The 14,923-nt window shown below is 48.6% G+C and overlaps 1 protein-coding gene across 1 annotated transcript in view; it reads left to right on the top strand.

Annotated features, from left to right (window-relative positions):
• The first annotated feature begins 1,439 nt into the window (after positions 1–1,439).
• OTOP1 (otopetrin 1) overlaps positions 1,440–14,923 on the top strand; it is a 37,145-nt gene continuing 23,661 nt past the window's right edge. The window contains exon 1 of the mRNA XM_074350318.1: positions 1,440–2,638. Within this exon, the coding sequence (XP_074206419.1) occupies positions 2,227–2,638 (412 nt within the window). The 5' untranslated portion in view covers positions 1,440–2,226. The remainder of the gene's footprint in view (positions 2,639–14,923) is intronic.

The raw sequence follows: 14,923 nt of genomic DNA, 5'->3' as shown, positions 1-14,923 counted from the left end.
ATAAATTCACGTTGACTTGAGTTGATGTCTGATCGAGCCACAGATATACACACATTTCATATACACACGTTCCAGGCAGCGCTGCGTGCTAAGAAGGAAGACGAAGCAAGGTCAGGGGCTAGAGCACAGTGGGGAAGACACATCCCGAGTCCCACACCTGAATGATCTGATGAGGAGGTGGCACCTCGCTTCCTCCTTCACACAGCCTTCATCCGCTTGTGTGTTCGTTAACTCCTTGGTTTATTTACTGAGTGTCCACCAGGCTTGGCTCTGGGGACACCCCGCTGAAGGGCACAGTCTAAGCTTTGTATTGATGGCCATGTTCCCTGGTCACCACCTGCCTTTCCACACTCATTTCCATGCACACGGTCCACCCTCCTCTAGAACGCCCTCCCTACCCTGCCCATGTCGCTTGGCCGGCTCCTTCTCCTATCAAGGCTGCGCAGGTGATGCCTCCTCCCGGAGCCTCTCAGCCTTCCTGGCAGACTCTGGGCTCACCCAACTCTCCCATCCAGGCAGCCCTGCTGGCCGGACTGCTTGCTCAGTCTCCCCCACTGCGTAGGAGCTCCTTGAAGGCAGGGCGGAGTCTCACATCTGATACCCTCCAGCTTCCCAGTGAGTTAAATACTTGTCCATTGAGTGTGTTTCCATCAGAAGGTCGGCTCCATCAGGGCGGTCCTTTGTACCTGAATCCCCGGTGCCTAGAACAGAGCCTGGCAAATGATTCAGTGTAGGATGGATGAGAGTTGACTACATACATGAATGAACAAACTGAAAGCATGAATGACGGCCAGGCAAGGTCCTCAGGTTGACTCCCTCCCAGCCCAGGGCTCCCCCACAGCCAGGTGCCTCTGACAGTCAGAACCAGCTATGTAATTTGCCAAATCCACTGAAAAATAAAGATGTGAGTCCCCTTGTTCAAATATTAAGGATTTTGGAAGGGCAACAGCAGGATGTTGAACCGAGGGGTAGAGGGGATCTCCTGGGCACCCAGCCCTACGTTACTGCACAGGTGGGTGGCTGTGAGGCCTGCCTGCCTGCCCGCCCCGGCTTCCCAGGCTGCATCCCCCAGCAGCTCCCTCCCAGCTCCCCCCTCCAGCCCTGATCTCAGCCATGCCCAACCTTGGGACCTCCTGAGATGGGCACCCTGGTGGCCAAGGTCAGCTTCAGGTGGGCTGGGGTAGCTGAGGGAGGCGCTCAGGCCAGCACAGTTGCAGGGAGGAAGGACCTCAGGCAGCCCCCAGTGCCAGCGCCACTCAGTCCAGAAGAAGCTCTCCATTCCCCTGGAGGAGGAAGAGAGGATATTTTTTCTTGGGAAGTGTCTCCTGCCTTATCTACATTGGGGACCCCCTGGCAGACACACAGGTGCACAGATGTAGAGACAAACACAGACACAAACAAAAAAGATACCCTGTCTCCCTGTTCAAAAATCTAGGGACTGGCGCTGCCACCCTCTCCCAACTGCCGGCTCCAAACAGACACACCTGAACCGATGGCCAGACACAGAGACCTGCCCGGAGGAAACATACTGCGGAAACACGCGGGGACGAGGACAGACAGACAGACTCAGGCACACGGACACTTTCAGGCTCACCTAGGGCTCTTCGGTCCGCAACGCAGACGCTCAGGGACATCCGAGCAGAGCGCGCACCTTCGGAGCCCCCGGCGCCCAGCTCCGTCGCAGCCACGCCTCCCGCGCCCACCCTCTCGGGCGGCTCAGGGCGAGCCCACCGCCCCCCACCTCCACCCCAGGAGCCCGAGGGAGGCGCGCGGGCAGGGCTGGGTAAGCCGGCATCGGTTCAGGAGACGGAGCTGCGGATAGCGGGCGGGGTCGGGACGCGCGGATACGGGAGCGGGAGGACGTCGGGGCAGGGCTGGCCCGGGGCCAAGGCATCGGGGGCGGGGAGAGGCCCGCGTGGGTCTAGAGTGGGCGGGAGGGCTGTCCCGGACTTTGCGGAGTGAGGGGAAGTGGGCAGTGCGCACTGGGGAGCGCGAAGAAGCCGAGGCCAGCCCGGGTTAGCCCAGGTCAGCGGGGTGGGGGCGGTGGTAAGTCGATCGGGCGGGTACCTTGACCGAGGGCAGAGGGGCAGAAGGCGGGAGACTAGGCGTCCGAGGGTGATCAGGACAAGGCAGAGGGCGTCGGGGCTAGGGCAGGGGACAGGAGCAGCAGGTGGGGCCCAGGTCGCAGCCACCCCGGGGACTAGACGCAGTGAGGGTCGCTCAAGGATGCACGAGGGCCAGGGGCCGCCTGCATCTCCCCAGGCCGCTCGGGGCGGCCCCGACAGGGTGACGTCGGGGCCCGCGGCCTGTCTGCCGCCCCAGCTCCCGGCCTCGGGGTCCCCGACGTCCCCGGCGTCCCCCGCCCCTCGGCGGGGCGCTGTCCGCGCCAGTTTCCCGCAGAAGCTGGCGGAGGCGCTGAGCAGCCAGTACGGGCTGAACGTGTTCGTGGCGGGGCTGCTGTTCCTGCTGGCCTGGGCCGTGCACGCCTCGGGCGTGGGCAAGAGCGACCTGCTGTGCTTCCTCAGCGCGCTCATGCTGCTGCAGCTGCTCTGGATGCTGTGGTACGTGGGCCGCAGCTCCGCGCACCGCCGCCTCATCCGCCCCAAGGACACGCACGCCGGCGCGCGCTGGCTCCGCGGTGAGTCTCCCGTCCGCGAACCGGCGGGCGGGCCTGCTCGCCCGCTCCCTGCAGCCCGGCCGCGCCTCTGAGCCCTTCCCTCCTCGACTTTTCCCTTTAGTCTTTTCTTCTCGTGCACCTCTGCTGGCTCCCCCACCCCACCTCCTGCCTTTCCTTCTCTCTTTTTCTTTGTTAAGCCTTTATTATTCAAGCAGCCTCCTCTCTCTGCCTCCAGACTCTTGCCTTACATTCCATCGTTGGAGCCACAGTTACACAAACCTGTTCACACGTTTCCTTGGCTTAAAACCCTGCTGTGGTTGCACTGACCCCATGATGGAGGCCACACTCGCCGTCCTGGCATTCAAGGCCTTCTAAGATCTGGCCCCGGATAGCCTCTTCCATTTTAGCCCCTCCTTTGCCTCATTCTGTGCGCCAGTCTCAAAGGCTTTCAGTTCCCATCACAAAATCTCATGTTTCCATGCCTTAGTATATTCTGTTCCCACCTCTTGGAATGCCTCCCACCTGCTTTGCTTTCAAAGACAGGGCTCAGGTCCCACCCTATCTCCCTCCAGTGGTGCTTTTCCGACATCAACCCCCACCCCTACCACCAACCCATCACTTTGTGGTTCTGACCACACTCCTTTTCCCCTCACTGCACCCTAGGTAGGCACTGTTCTTCCTGTTAACACTTCTGTCCTCTCCACCACACTGGAGGAACTCTTCAGTGCTCATCTCGTGGTCCTAGGGCCACCTCAGGGCCTGGCACAGAGCGGGTGCAAAGGAAATGCAGTTGGGATGAATGATGTAATGAATAAGTGGATAAACGTTCCAGGCAGTGGGGACAGAAGCACTTGCTAGTCACTCACAACACATCGATTGAAACATTGTCAAGATAAGAACACTCCTCTCCTCAAGGAGCTTCTGCTCTTGAAAGGGAGATAGACATGATACAGGTCAGAGGGAGGAGGCTGTGGGAAGTCTGATTGTGGAGAAAGCCGCTGTCTGAGAAAACTTCATGGGAGGGGCCAGCTACGTTTCACTCCGTGTGGTCCAGACACGTCACACTTCCCTGTCTGAATCTCAAGTTAGACCTGAATTTAAGACCATTGTTGTCACTTTCCTTGCGGGATGTTGGGCAAATTACTTAATCTCTCCAACCCTTAGTTTTGGCAAGTGCAGAATGAGACTCAAACACTCTGTAGGATCAGGGACTGCTGGGTACAGGGTGGGCTCCCAGCACGCGTTCGTTTTCCCTCCCACCCACAGTCTCAGCAAAGGCTTGGCCTCAATGCAACTTTCTCCACCCACCTGGCAGAAATGACCCCTCACTCCCACGGGTCACCGAGGCTCCCTCTGTGTAGCACTCTTTTGGTCCTTGTCAATTTCTGCCTTGTCTTGTGACTAGCTGGATGTGAGCCTTGTGACCCGGAGGATTTCAGGTTTCTTAGGCTCAGGGTTCTTAGGTTCCTCTTGCCTTGGGAAAAACTGCACACAGCTCCAGGCTGGCGCAAATGCCTGCTCTGAAAATGGTTGTTTAAGGGAGGTTTGTAGTTTTATGACTCTGTGAATGACAATGAGTCCAGGGCCCTATCAAACAAACAGACAAGGATGAAATGTTATTTTGAGGCTATTGACTTAAATAGGTAAACTATCACACACACAGGCTTCTGGACTCTGCTTTCCCATAGTGGCAGGGTCCTTCCTTTGTTCCTTCCTCACTTCCTCCCCACCATGCTTCTGCCCTTCCTTTTTCCTTCCCTCCTTCCTGTCTTCCCCCATCCTTGACCATCCTTTCCTTTCTTCTTCACCCTCCCAGTTCCCTCCTCATTTCTCTGTCCTCTGTCCCTCTTTCCCTCCTTCCTTCCTTTTCTTTCTCCCTCCCTCCTCTCATCTCTCCTTCTTCTCTCCCTCCCCCAACCCTATTCTTCCTCACTCTTCCCTCCTCTCTCCCTCCTTCCAGGAAACCTCGAAGCACTGTGGCCTGAGTCAGTGGATGAATGGAGGTGCCAGTTCCCCAAATTGGGAAGCCAGATGGAGGAATAGGGGTGGGACTGCAGAATCAGGGTCCCTCTCGTGGACGTGTGACATTTGCGATGGCAGTTAGACATCAGGTAGAGCTGGAGTAAATGAGGCAAGTTAGAAAGAGCACATAGTAGGTGCTCAGTAAATGATGTGACTGTTTAGACTCTCAACAAGTTGCCCCAGAATAACATAGCTCTCAAGGGAGATACATGGATAACGGGAACGCTGCTGGCCCTGGAGGGCGTGGCTTGATGTCTCAGCTCTGTCGCCTTCGCTTTCCTGAGTCCTGGTTTCCTCACCAGTAAAATAAGAATTCCGGCCACCTCTTAGGGAGGAGCTGGGAGATGTTGAGTGAACGCAGTTTGCAAAGTTTTGATAAAACGCAGCTTATCAAAGAAGCAGGAGGGTAATTATCCCAAAGGCTTTCAGGAGGCCATGGGGCCAAGGAAAGTGCCTTCAGCCCCGGCAGGAACTGAGGTTTTCTCTGGAATCATAGCCAGCAAGACAGGTTTGACTTAGCTCTGCCCTGGCTTCTATGACAGTCTTCAAGATCTGGGGCTCTGAGAGAGAGGGCCCGTCTGCGGAGGTCTGGGCACTGAGGTTTTCCAGAGATTGTTTTTGCATCGTGATGTGGGCTGTGAGGCATTTCTTTGAGCAGGAAACAGTCGGCTCCACCTACTGGGTGTGAGAAAGTGAAGACTTTTTTTGGAACAAAAATATTGACCTATTTAAAAAAAAATCAGTAGAAATGATGAATTATTCATCTAGACCGTGTATTTGCTAAGTACAGAGATTGATTTCTTCTGGAAGGAGTGGCAGCAGCTGGGGCACCTTGCACCAGCCCAGGGTGTGCGGGGACGTGAAAACCTAGTGAATAGCTGTTTCATCCAGTTAATCACCAGGGTCTTGTTTCTCGTCTCTTAAAAGACTACCGCAGTGAAGGCAGGTTTCTTCCTTGTTTCTGGCCTGTCTCAAGCCCAGAGAAGCATTATTAACACAAAATCATGACAATGACGACAATAAGGCTAATAACTAGGTTTCCTGAGTGCATTCAGAGCGCAGGTACTTTAGAGGCACTGTCCCAGCTGTTGGTCACGGCAATTCTTTCTCTGCACATGGGAATAATCACTCCCAAATCTACTCCTTTTATGAGATCAGATTTTTACAATGTGCTTTTTCTTTCTTTCTTTTTTGTGCTTCTTATTTCAAATGAGGCATATCTGTGTATACAACACACTGCATCTCTGTCTAGCCTGCCATCCCTGGAAAAGGGCACTGTGCTTTTTGTCCCTAAGGGACTAGAAGTAAGCTGCTTACGTAAGATCAGCCCAGGGGAGGTGGCCATACAGGTGGTAGAGATAAAAAGTTCAGGACACAATGATGGATTTTGGAAACCATTTCCACGTGTGAGAAAGTGAAGTTTGCAAAAAGAGATGGTTCCAAGGACCTGTGGGAAGAGGGGCGGGGCGCTGCAGGGGATGGTGGCAGAGAGCAGGGGAGGGCCGAGAGGGGAGGGATGAAGGCTGCAGGATGTCAAGATGCAACTGTTCCTGCTCTCAGGGAGCCCACAGTCTTGTTGCACACCAGGACTCACAGAAACCCCTAGAGGATGATTGACAGGTTTGCAAAACCTGGTGTGCAGTCTGGTGTGGTGGAGGAGGGAGCGGTCAGGGTGGGTCCCCGTGGGATCCCAGCCCACCCCGATAACTTCCCGGCAGATGCAGACAGTTCATGAACTCTGATCTGAGCTTCACTTTGTCTCCCTCCTCACAATGCATGCTCATCTCAGTCTGATAGCTTTGCTCTGCTGCAGACACAGCCCTGCCCAGACACGCCTTGTTTCTTTGGGCTTCTGTCCCTGCTGTGGGTAACGCCAGCCCGTATCAGTGTCCCAGAAATAATTCTTCCCCTTCCCCCTCTTCTTCTTCCCTTTCTTCCCTTTCTTCCTCTTCTTCCTCTTCTTCCTCTTCTTCCTCTTCTTCCTCTTCTTCTTCTTCTTCTTCTTCTTCTTCTTCTTCTTCTTCTTCTTCTTCTTCTTCTTCTTCTTCTTCTTCTTCTTCTTCTTCTTCTTCTTCTTCTTCTTCTTCTTCTTCTTCTTCTTCTTCCTCTTCTCCTTCCTCTTCTCCTTCCTCTTCTCCTTCTCCTTCTCCTTCTTCTTCTCCTTCCTCTTCTTCTTCCTCTTCTTCTTCCTCTTCTTCTTCTTCTTCTCCTCCTTCTCCCTCTTCTTCTCCTCCTTCTCCTCCTTCTCCTTCTCCTTCTCCTTCTCCTTCCTCTTCCTCTTCCTCTTCCTCTTCCTCTCCTTCTCCTTCTCCTTCTCCTTCTCCTTCTCCTTCTCCTTCTCTTTCTCCTTCTCCTTCTCCTTCTCCTTCTCCTTCTTCTTCTTCTTCTTCTTCTTCTTCTTCTTCTTCTTCTTCTTCTTCTTCTTCTTCTTCTTCTTCTTCTTCTTCTTCTTCTTCTTCTTCTTCTTCTTCTTCTTCTTCTTCTTCTTCTTCTTCTTCTTCTTCTTCTTCTTCTTCTTCTTCTTCTTCTTCTTCTTCTTTAAAACAATGATTTTCTTGAGATATAGCCCGCATACTGTACAATTCACCCATTTAAAGTGTGCATGAGCCACCAGTTTGCAGAATATTCACAGACAGGTGTAACCATCACCACGGTCAATTTTAGAACATTTTATTGTTGCAAAAAGAAACCCTGTGTCCTTTAGATGTCATCCCCCTATACCTCTTACCCACCACCCCAGGCCCTCCCAGGCAACCACGATCTACTCTCTGTCTCTAGATTTGCCTGGTCTGGACATTTTTATAAATGGATCTCATCTTGGCAACTGGCTTCTTTCACTTAGCATATGTTTTCAGTCTCATGGCCGTCCTGGAGGTGGGCGTTATCACCACCATTTTCCAGACCAGGAAGCTGAAAGGGCTTCGGGGGCAGGTTTGAGCCCTGGTCACTGGAAATATTCAACAGTGGAAATCACTGGAAATATTCGAACAGAGTGAGAAAGAGAAGGAGGACATGCTCCTTGCTTCGGTGCCGTGGGGCGATGCTAACAGGAGGTGGAGAAGGTGAAACCCTTTACATGCGTTTTGCTTGTCTTCTCCGTCTTGCAGAGGGATCTCTGGAACCTGCAGAGAGGAATGGGGAAGGCAGCCAAGCCCACAGCCTGGGGGTGACTTTGGTGGTGGCTGGGAGGAAACTGTGGTCCGGTTTTGTTCGATAGCCTGATCTGAGCTCCCTTTCTGTGCCAAGCACTGGCTGGGCTCTGGGACGGCAGGATGATGGAGGCGGCCCTGCACGGAGGGCTTCAGGAGAGGGCGAGGGTGGGGCAGTGAGGAGCAGCAGAGCATGATGGCTAGGAGCCCCCTGCCCCTGGCAGGGCATGTAGCCCCCCTTCTCTGCCTCAGCTTCCTCATCTGTTTAATGGAGATGATCATGGCCCCTACCCCACAGGGTTGTATGAGAATCAGTGAGTTAGTACCTATAGAATGCTTAGAGGAGCCCCTGGCATATAGTAAGGGACATCGATTATTATGATGAAATAAACAATTCAGGGCCCAGGGTGGGTGGGTGGATAGAAGGGTAGCCTGGGGCAAGGGTTAAAAGTTTAGGGAGAGGTCCCAGAGGAGGACCTTCTGCTTTTGCTGGAGTCTGAAAGTGAGTCTAGAACCCTTCATGCAGGCATCAGACCTTGGCTTTGTCTAGTGGGCAGTGGGGAGCCATTGAAGTTTTTAAAAGAAGGAAGTGATGTGATTAGATTTGTATTTCAGAATGGCCATTCTGTCTGCAGGGTGAGGCCTGGTTTTCAGAGGAGTAAGCAGGAGGCTGGGTGATCAGTAAGGAACTGACTAATGAGAAAGCTACCCTGAATTTAAATAATGATCAGAGAACACACAGAATATAGAGAACAGAGTGTGACAGTGACATCCCGCAAAATTCTGGAGCAGAGAAAGATACAAGGGGTTTTGAACGGTTACTTCAGGAAGGGGAGCAGTGCTCCCAAGGCCCAGCCTGCGGTCACTGTGAGAGAGAGAGTCTTGCCTAACTCCTTGAATTTTCTTCCATATTTGGTGTGCTGGGGTGGGATTTCTGGTCTACTATAGAAAATACAGACCTAATGTCAGGACTGCAGCATCAACAAGATGATGCTGGCTGGGCACTGATTGGAAAGGAAGTCAGGCTGCGCATGGAGTGTCATGTCCCCCTTTGAGCATTGTGAGCACCTATAGGAGGGCGGAACAAAAGGATGTTCAGTCTGAAAGAGAGAGGACGTGAGCTGGTGGGGAAGAAAGTGCCGCAGCCCAGCTCCCGTCAGCTCCAGGCCATCCTTCTGCTCACAGCAAACCAGAGCCACTTCTCCAGGGAAGCCCTTCCTGATGGCTTCAGACCAGATGCGGCTTCTGGGCTGAATGTTCTCATAGTACCCTGTTCGTTTTCTTCTTAGTGCTTACTGAGCGGGAGATTGTGTTACTTTGTTTGTTGATCTGACCAGACTGTGAGCTCTTGAGGGCAGAGACCTTGTGTGAATGTGCTTCCCACTATAACCTGAGCTCCTGGCACAGTGCCCAACCTGTAATAAGTGCCAACTGGTATTTACTAAATCATCAACTGAATGAGTGGATGGACGAATGAGAGTGACGGCAGAACCTCCAGCGAAGAGGATGGCAGGTCTGGGAGACTGACCGCAGTTCAGTGTAAGGACGAGCATCCTAATATAAGCACCAGCTGGTGAAAGAAGGGCGCACCGGGACGGCCAACCTCCCGGCCCTGGGCATGTCCTTCCAGGTGGGGACCAGACGGCTGCTGGTCATGAGGTACTGGGAAGCACCCTTCCTTGAGATGGGAGATGCAGACAAGCTTTGTGGGCCCTTCCACCTCTAAGGTTCTAGACTCCCAGGAGGGATTTGGGTTCCTAACACAGACGAGGGTTCTCCCCTCTCCTAATACTACACATTTCAGGATTATTCTCAAGCAATGTGGCTGGTAAACTTTCTAATTAGTTCTAATTTGTTGGGTGTTTCTTTGTGATGGTAGTGATGACAATAACATTCCCTTTATAGAATTTTCTTCTAGGTGCTCTTCATGTAGTGACTCATTTCATCTCCTCTACATCCCTCAGAGATAGTCAGTCTTCTTATTATCCACATTTGACAGATGGGGAAGCTGAGGCACAGAGAAGTTAAGTAATTCTCAATGTCATAAACTATAGTATGTGGTAGAAAAACAATATGAAGCCAGGTAGTCGGCTCCTACCACTACACTCTATGTACAGTCTTTTTATATAAGAGATTTTTGTCAGTATGCAAGGTGATATTATAAAACCAGGTTTATTGATTGAGTGTCCTGTCTTATGTCTACTAGATCTGTTTAGTTCTGAAATCTTCCACTCTTTTTTTTTTTTTAAGTAGCAGTTAGATATACAAAGCAAAAACTAATCTACTTGGGCACACGTGTAGCTATTGTATCTTCCTCATATGTCATGGTTATTTATTTATTTTTTTCCTGTGTAATAATAAAGGTGGGGGACTTCCTTGTCCTATTTTTTACATTGAACCCTAAGTCCCACGTGGTCTGATATTAATGGTCCTGTTTCTCCCGTCTTTTTGTTTGTGTTGCCTACTTCCTCTCAGTCCAGCACTCTATTTCCCTCTGTTATCACTTAGTTAAAAGTGTGATTCATATGAAGAACATATAGCTAGGTTTTATTTTTAATTCAATATTCTCATCCTTGTTTATTAATTAATGAGGGATTTAGATCATTCTAATTTACTGTAACAATTTGTGTAGTGGACTTTATTGTTTCCATTTTTAAGTGATTGTAATGATTTATTTTATATACTGTTCCCACATTTTTCTTTTCCACATGCTTGTTTTTGGAGCCCTTGAACATTTTATTGTGTGTTTCTATTCCGTTGATGGCTAGCTTCCTTTTCCTCATTCTCATAATCAGATGCACATTACTTCATTCTTATCTGGAAGCCCAAATACTCCATATCTCCCCTGGCAAGACACATTGCTTGCTCCAAGACACTCCCATTTCCTTTCTATTCCAGTGAGATAAGACTTTTAGAATACATTTGTTTCCCTTTTCCCCCTGGTACCCATCTCTGCCTTGAGAACTTTGAAAGGTTTTTCATCTCTGCTCCTCATTCAGTCCATCCTCAACTTTATTCTATGTCACAAATCGTTACAGAGTGTGTAAATTAGACATTTCCAGACAAGTTATCTTCCATTTGGATTTAACTTCTCTTATCTGTTTTCTTTTCTATTAATTTGTTCATCTGTCTACCAGACTCATTCACCCATCCTCCCATCCATCCTCCATTCATCTTTCCTCCATCCATCCATCCTCTATCCATCCATCCATCCATCCATCCATCCATCCATCCACCCATCCGTCCTCTATCCATCCATCATCCATCCATCCACCATCCACCCATTTTACACCCTCCCTCTCTTCCTCCTTTTTCTTCTTCCTTCCATTACACATTCATCTACATCTTCAATCTATTGCAAAGTTTATTGCTCACTCTTGTTCCCCCTCCTCTTCATCTCTTACTTTGAGGACTCTCTCCTAGTTCACTGGCGGTTTGGTTAAAGCCCTTTGTCAGGCTAGTTATGTGGGTGACATTTTCCCTCCATTTCTTTTTTCTCTGTCACCTTCTCAGAAAATTCTTTTCTGACCACCCACCCTCACCCTCAGTCCTCCCAGCTTTACTCTTATCCAGGCACTCGGCACTTCCTGGTGTTTCTTCTATGTTTATTATTTATTTGCTTATTTTTCTGACTTCCCCACTAGAATGTTAAACTCACCAAGGGCAGATACTTTATTTTATTGACAATTTTCTATCCCAAGTGCCTGGACCGTAGCTGGAGCTCAACAAATAACTGTCAATGATATTTGGCGTCTCCTCAACCATCTTTCTGACTTTTGCCTTGACAACTGGGTGACATTTTGGCTGGGAACAGGGTTATTGAGATGCAGCCCTTTTCTTGTGGTTCATCTTAGCTTCTTTTCCACTGGCTTCCAGATTCCCCATGATGCAGATGAGAAGTCTGGTACTAGCTCATGCCTCTGTATTTTGTGCACACCCCAATTTATGCAATGTTATACGTGAGTATTTTTGTCTCTCCAGCAATCTTATTTGTATACCTTTGAGCCCCTGGCAAAATGCCTCATGGATAGTAGGATTCCCCAAATATTTGCTGTATAAATAAATGGATGGGAGGATGGATGAAGGAAGGATGGAAGGACTCCAAGAGTGTGAGAAGACATATGATGTATTCATCACAACTCTTGAAATGTGAATGAGAGAGATGCTCCTAGAGATGCTGTTCTTCTCAAGGCGGGGGTCCCAGACCCACAGCCTCACCCCGATCTGGGAACTTGTCAGAGGTGCAAATTTGGGGGCCCCACCCCAGACCTACTGAATTAGAAACTCGGTGGGTGGGGCCCAGCTCTCTAGGTTTTAACAAGCCCTCCTGGTGATTCTGATGCAGGCTCAAGTTTGAGAACCACTGCTGGAGACCCATCCCATTTTATAGATGAGAAAACTGAGGCTTGGAGCAGGGGAGTGACCTGCCTGAACTCACACCTTCCATCAGTGGCACAGCCAGGTTCTTATAGTTACAGCTGTGGTCTTGCCAACCCCACCAGGCTGCCTCAACGCATCTGGTTACTTCTCTTTGTCATCAAAATGAACCACGCATTTGTCAAACCATTTCAAAGCATGGGGATTGAATGTCCACTCTTATAAGCATTCTTACTTCACTGGGGGTTTTCCAGGATGTAAAAAAAAAGTGACTTAGAGTTGTTTCTATAAGACTTTGAGCAATGGAAAGGAGCCAGGCGATTGCATTACTCACTGCAGGCTTCTTAGGTGGGGGCTGTAAGTTTATAGCTCCCCGTCAGGCTCAGGGCCTTCTCTGGGGCCGTGACGCATCCCACACACGAGCCGGTTTCCTCGCGTTACTGGGAGAGGGCGTGTGTGCGGTGGTGCCTGTTGGTCCAGGAGCGGAATTAGGGACTTTGATGTTGATCAAGTCCCCGTGATCGATGCTTTTTTCTGGCTGATTTCTTCATTTGGTTACAAGTTTCTTTTTAATGTATTTTGTGTACTCCTTCCCAGTCTTATTCACATGCCTATTTTTAGTACGTTTTCATATTTTTTGTCAACCGTGCTGGATATACTGTCAAAGAATGTTCCTTTTCTTCACTTCACCTAGCACTGCCCTTTCTATGGCTGCTATAGACCCCGCCCTATAGTTAAAAAAAACTGAACTTTCTATTTTACAGAAGAGATGCAAAGATAGGACAGAAAGTTCCTGGACACCTGTATACTCCTGACTTTTATTCTTTAGAGAGCAGGATTTTAGGATAAGAGAACCGAGATTTTTGAACAGAGCAGTGACACTCCTAGGTTGATCATTTTGGGTGGAAATCTTCTAGAGGTCTTCTGCTGCTTTGGCAACTTTGTTGAATGTATATCTCTTGTCAGACTCTGAGATATACACAGGGTAGGTACAATGAAAAATAGGACACGGTTTTACCTTCTAGATTCAGCTCACCAAGCCAATAGTACAATTTGTTTTGTACAAATTTAAAAATTTTTAAATTGTGATAAAATATACAGATCAGACAACTTTCCAACATAGTCATTTACTTGTACGGTTCAGTAGGGTTAAATGCATTCATATTGTGAGTTAATTACAATTAGTCTCCAGCACTCTTCCATCTTGTAAAATGCAAAGTCTGTATTATTAAATACCTCCCCGTTTCTCCCTCACCCCAGCCCTCCGCAACCACCATTTTACTTTTTTGTCCCTATGAATTTAACTACTCTAAGGAATCTCATTTTGTGGAATCATACAGCCTTTGTCTTCTTGGGACTGGCTTGTTTCACTTGGCATGATGTCCTCCAAGTTCATCCACGTTGTAGCGCGTGTCTTGTTTTTAAAAGCTGAATTATAGTCCATTGTATGGATATACCACCCTTTGTTTATCCATTCGTCCATCGATGGACACTAGGATTGCTTCCACCTTTTGGCTGTTGTGAATAATGCTGCCATGAATGCGGGTGCACAGATAGCCCTTTGTGTCCCCTTTTGTGTATAAACCCAGATATGGAATTGCTGGACCATGGGGAGTTACTGATTTTAATATTTTGAGAAACTGCCATACTGTTTTCCACAGTGGCCACACCATTTTACATTCCCATCAAGAGTAAAGGTTTCCAATTTCTCCACATCCTGGGCAACATTTGTTATCTTCCTTCCTTCCTTCCTTCCCTCCCTGCCCCCCACCACCCGCCTTCCCTTGTTTGAGCAGTGGCCATCCCACCGCATGTGAGGCAGCATCTCTGTGATTTTCCTTTCCCTAATTAGGGATGTTGAGCATCTTTTCATGTGTTAATTATCCATTTCCATATGTTCTCTGGAAAAATATCTATTCAAGTCCTTTGCCCATTTTTTGCAAAAAACTTTTTTGGTTAAATTGTAGTTCTTTATAGACTCTGGATATTAACATCTTATTAGATATATGATTGGAAAATATTTTGTCCTGTTGTGTGGGTCAATACTATTCTCTGATACACAATTTTTTTTTTCATTTGATGTAGCCCAGTTTACCTATTTTTTACGTTTGTGGCTTGTGCTTTTGGTGTCAAATCCAACAAATCATTGCCAAATCCAACATTGTAAAGCTTTCCCCTTATGTTTTCTTCTAAGAGTTTTATAGTTTTAGGTTTTACATTGAAGTCCTTGACTCCTTTTGAGTTAATTTTTGAATATACTGTAAAGTAAGGGTCCAGCTTCATTTTTAAAAAATAAATTTTATTTCATTAAAATTTTTTTATATTAAGACAAATGTATGTATATGCATGACTGGGACATTGTGCTGTACAACAGGAATTGACACATTGTAATTGATTGGACTTCAATTAAAAAATTAAAAAAAAATTTTTTTAAATAGAGCTACTGGGGATTGTATCCAGGACCTCACATATGCTCTACTGCTGAGCTGTACCCCCACCTGCATTTTGTTTTTTTTAATGGAGGTACTGAGGCTTGAACCCAGGACTTTGTGCATGCTAAGCATGCACTTTACTGCTGAGCTCCGCCCCTACCCTCTAGCTTCATTATTTTACATATGGATACCCAGTTTCCCAGCACTGGTTGTTGAAACAAATATCCTTTCCCCATTGAAATGTCTTGGCACTCTGGTCAAAAATCATTTGACCCTACGTGTGAGGATTTAATATAATTTATTTTGAAATGATATCAGTGCATGGT

Source organism: Camelus bactrianus, chromosome 2, assembly GCF_048773025.1.
Source record: "Camelus bactrianus isolate YW-2024 breed Bactrian camel chromosome 2, ASM4877302v1, whole genome shotgun sequence".
NCBI classification, from domain to species: Eukaryota; Metazoa; Chordata; class Mammalia; order Artiodactyla; family Camelidae; genus Camelus; species Camelus bactrianus.
Note: the sequence above shows the minus strand (reverse complement) of the source record. Positions and strands in the feature narration are given on the sequence as shown.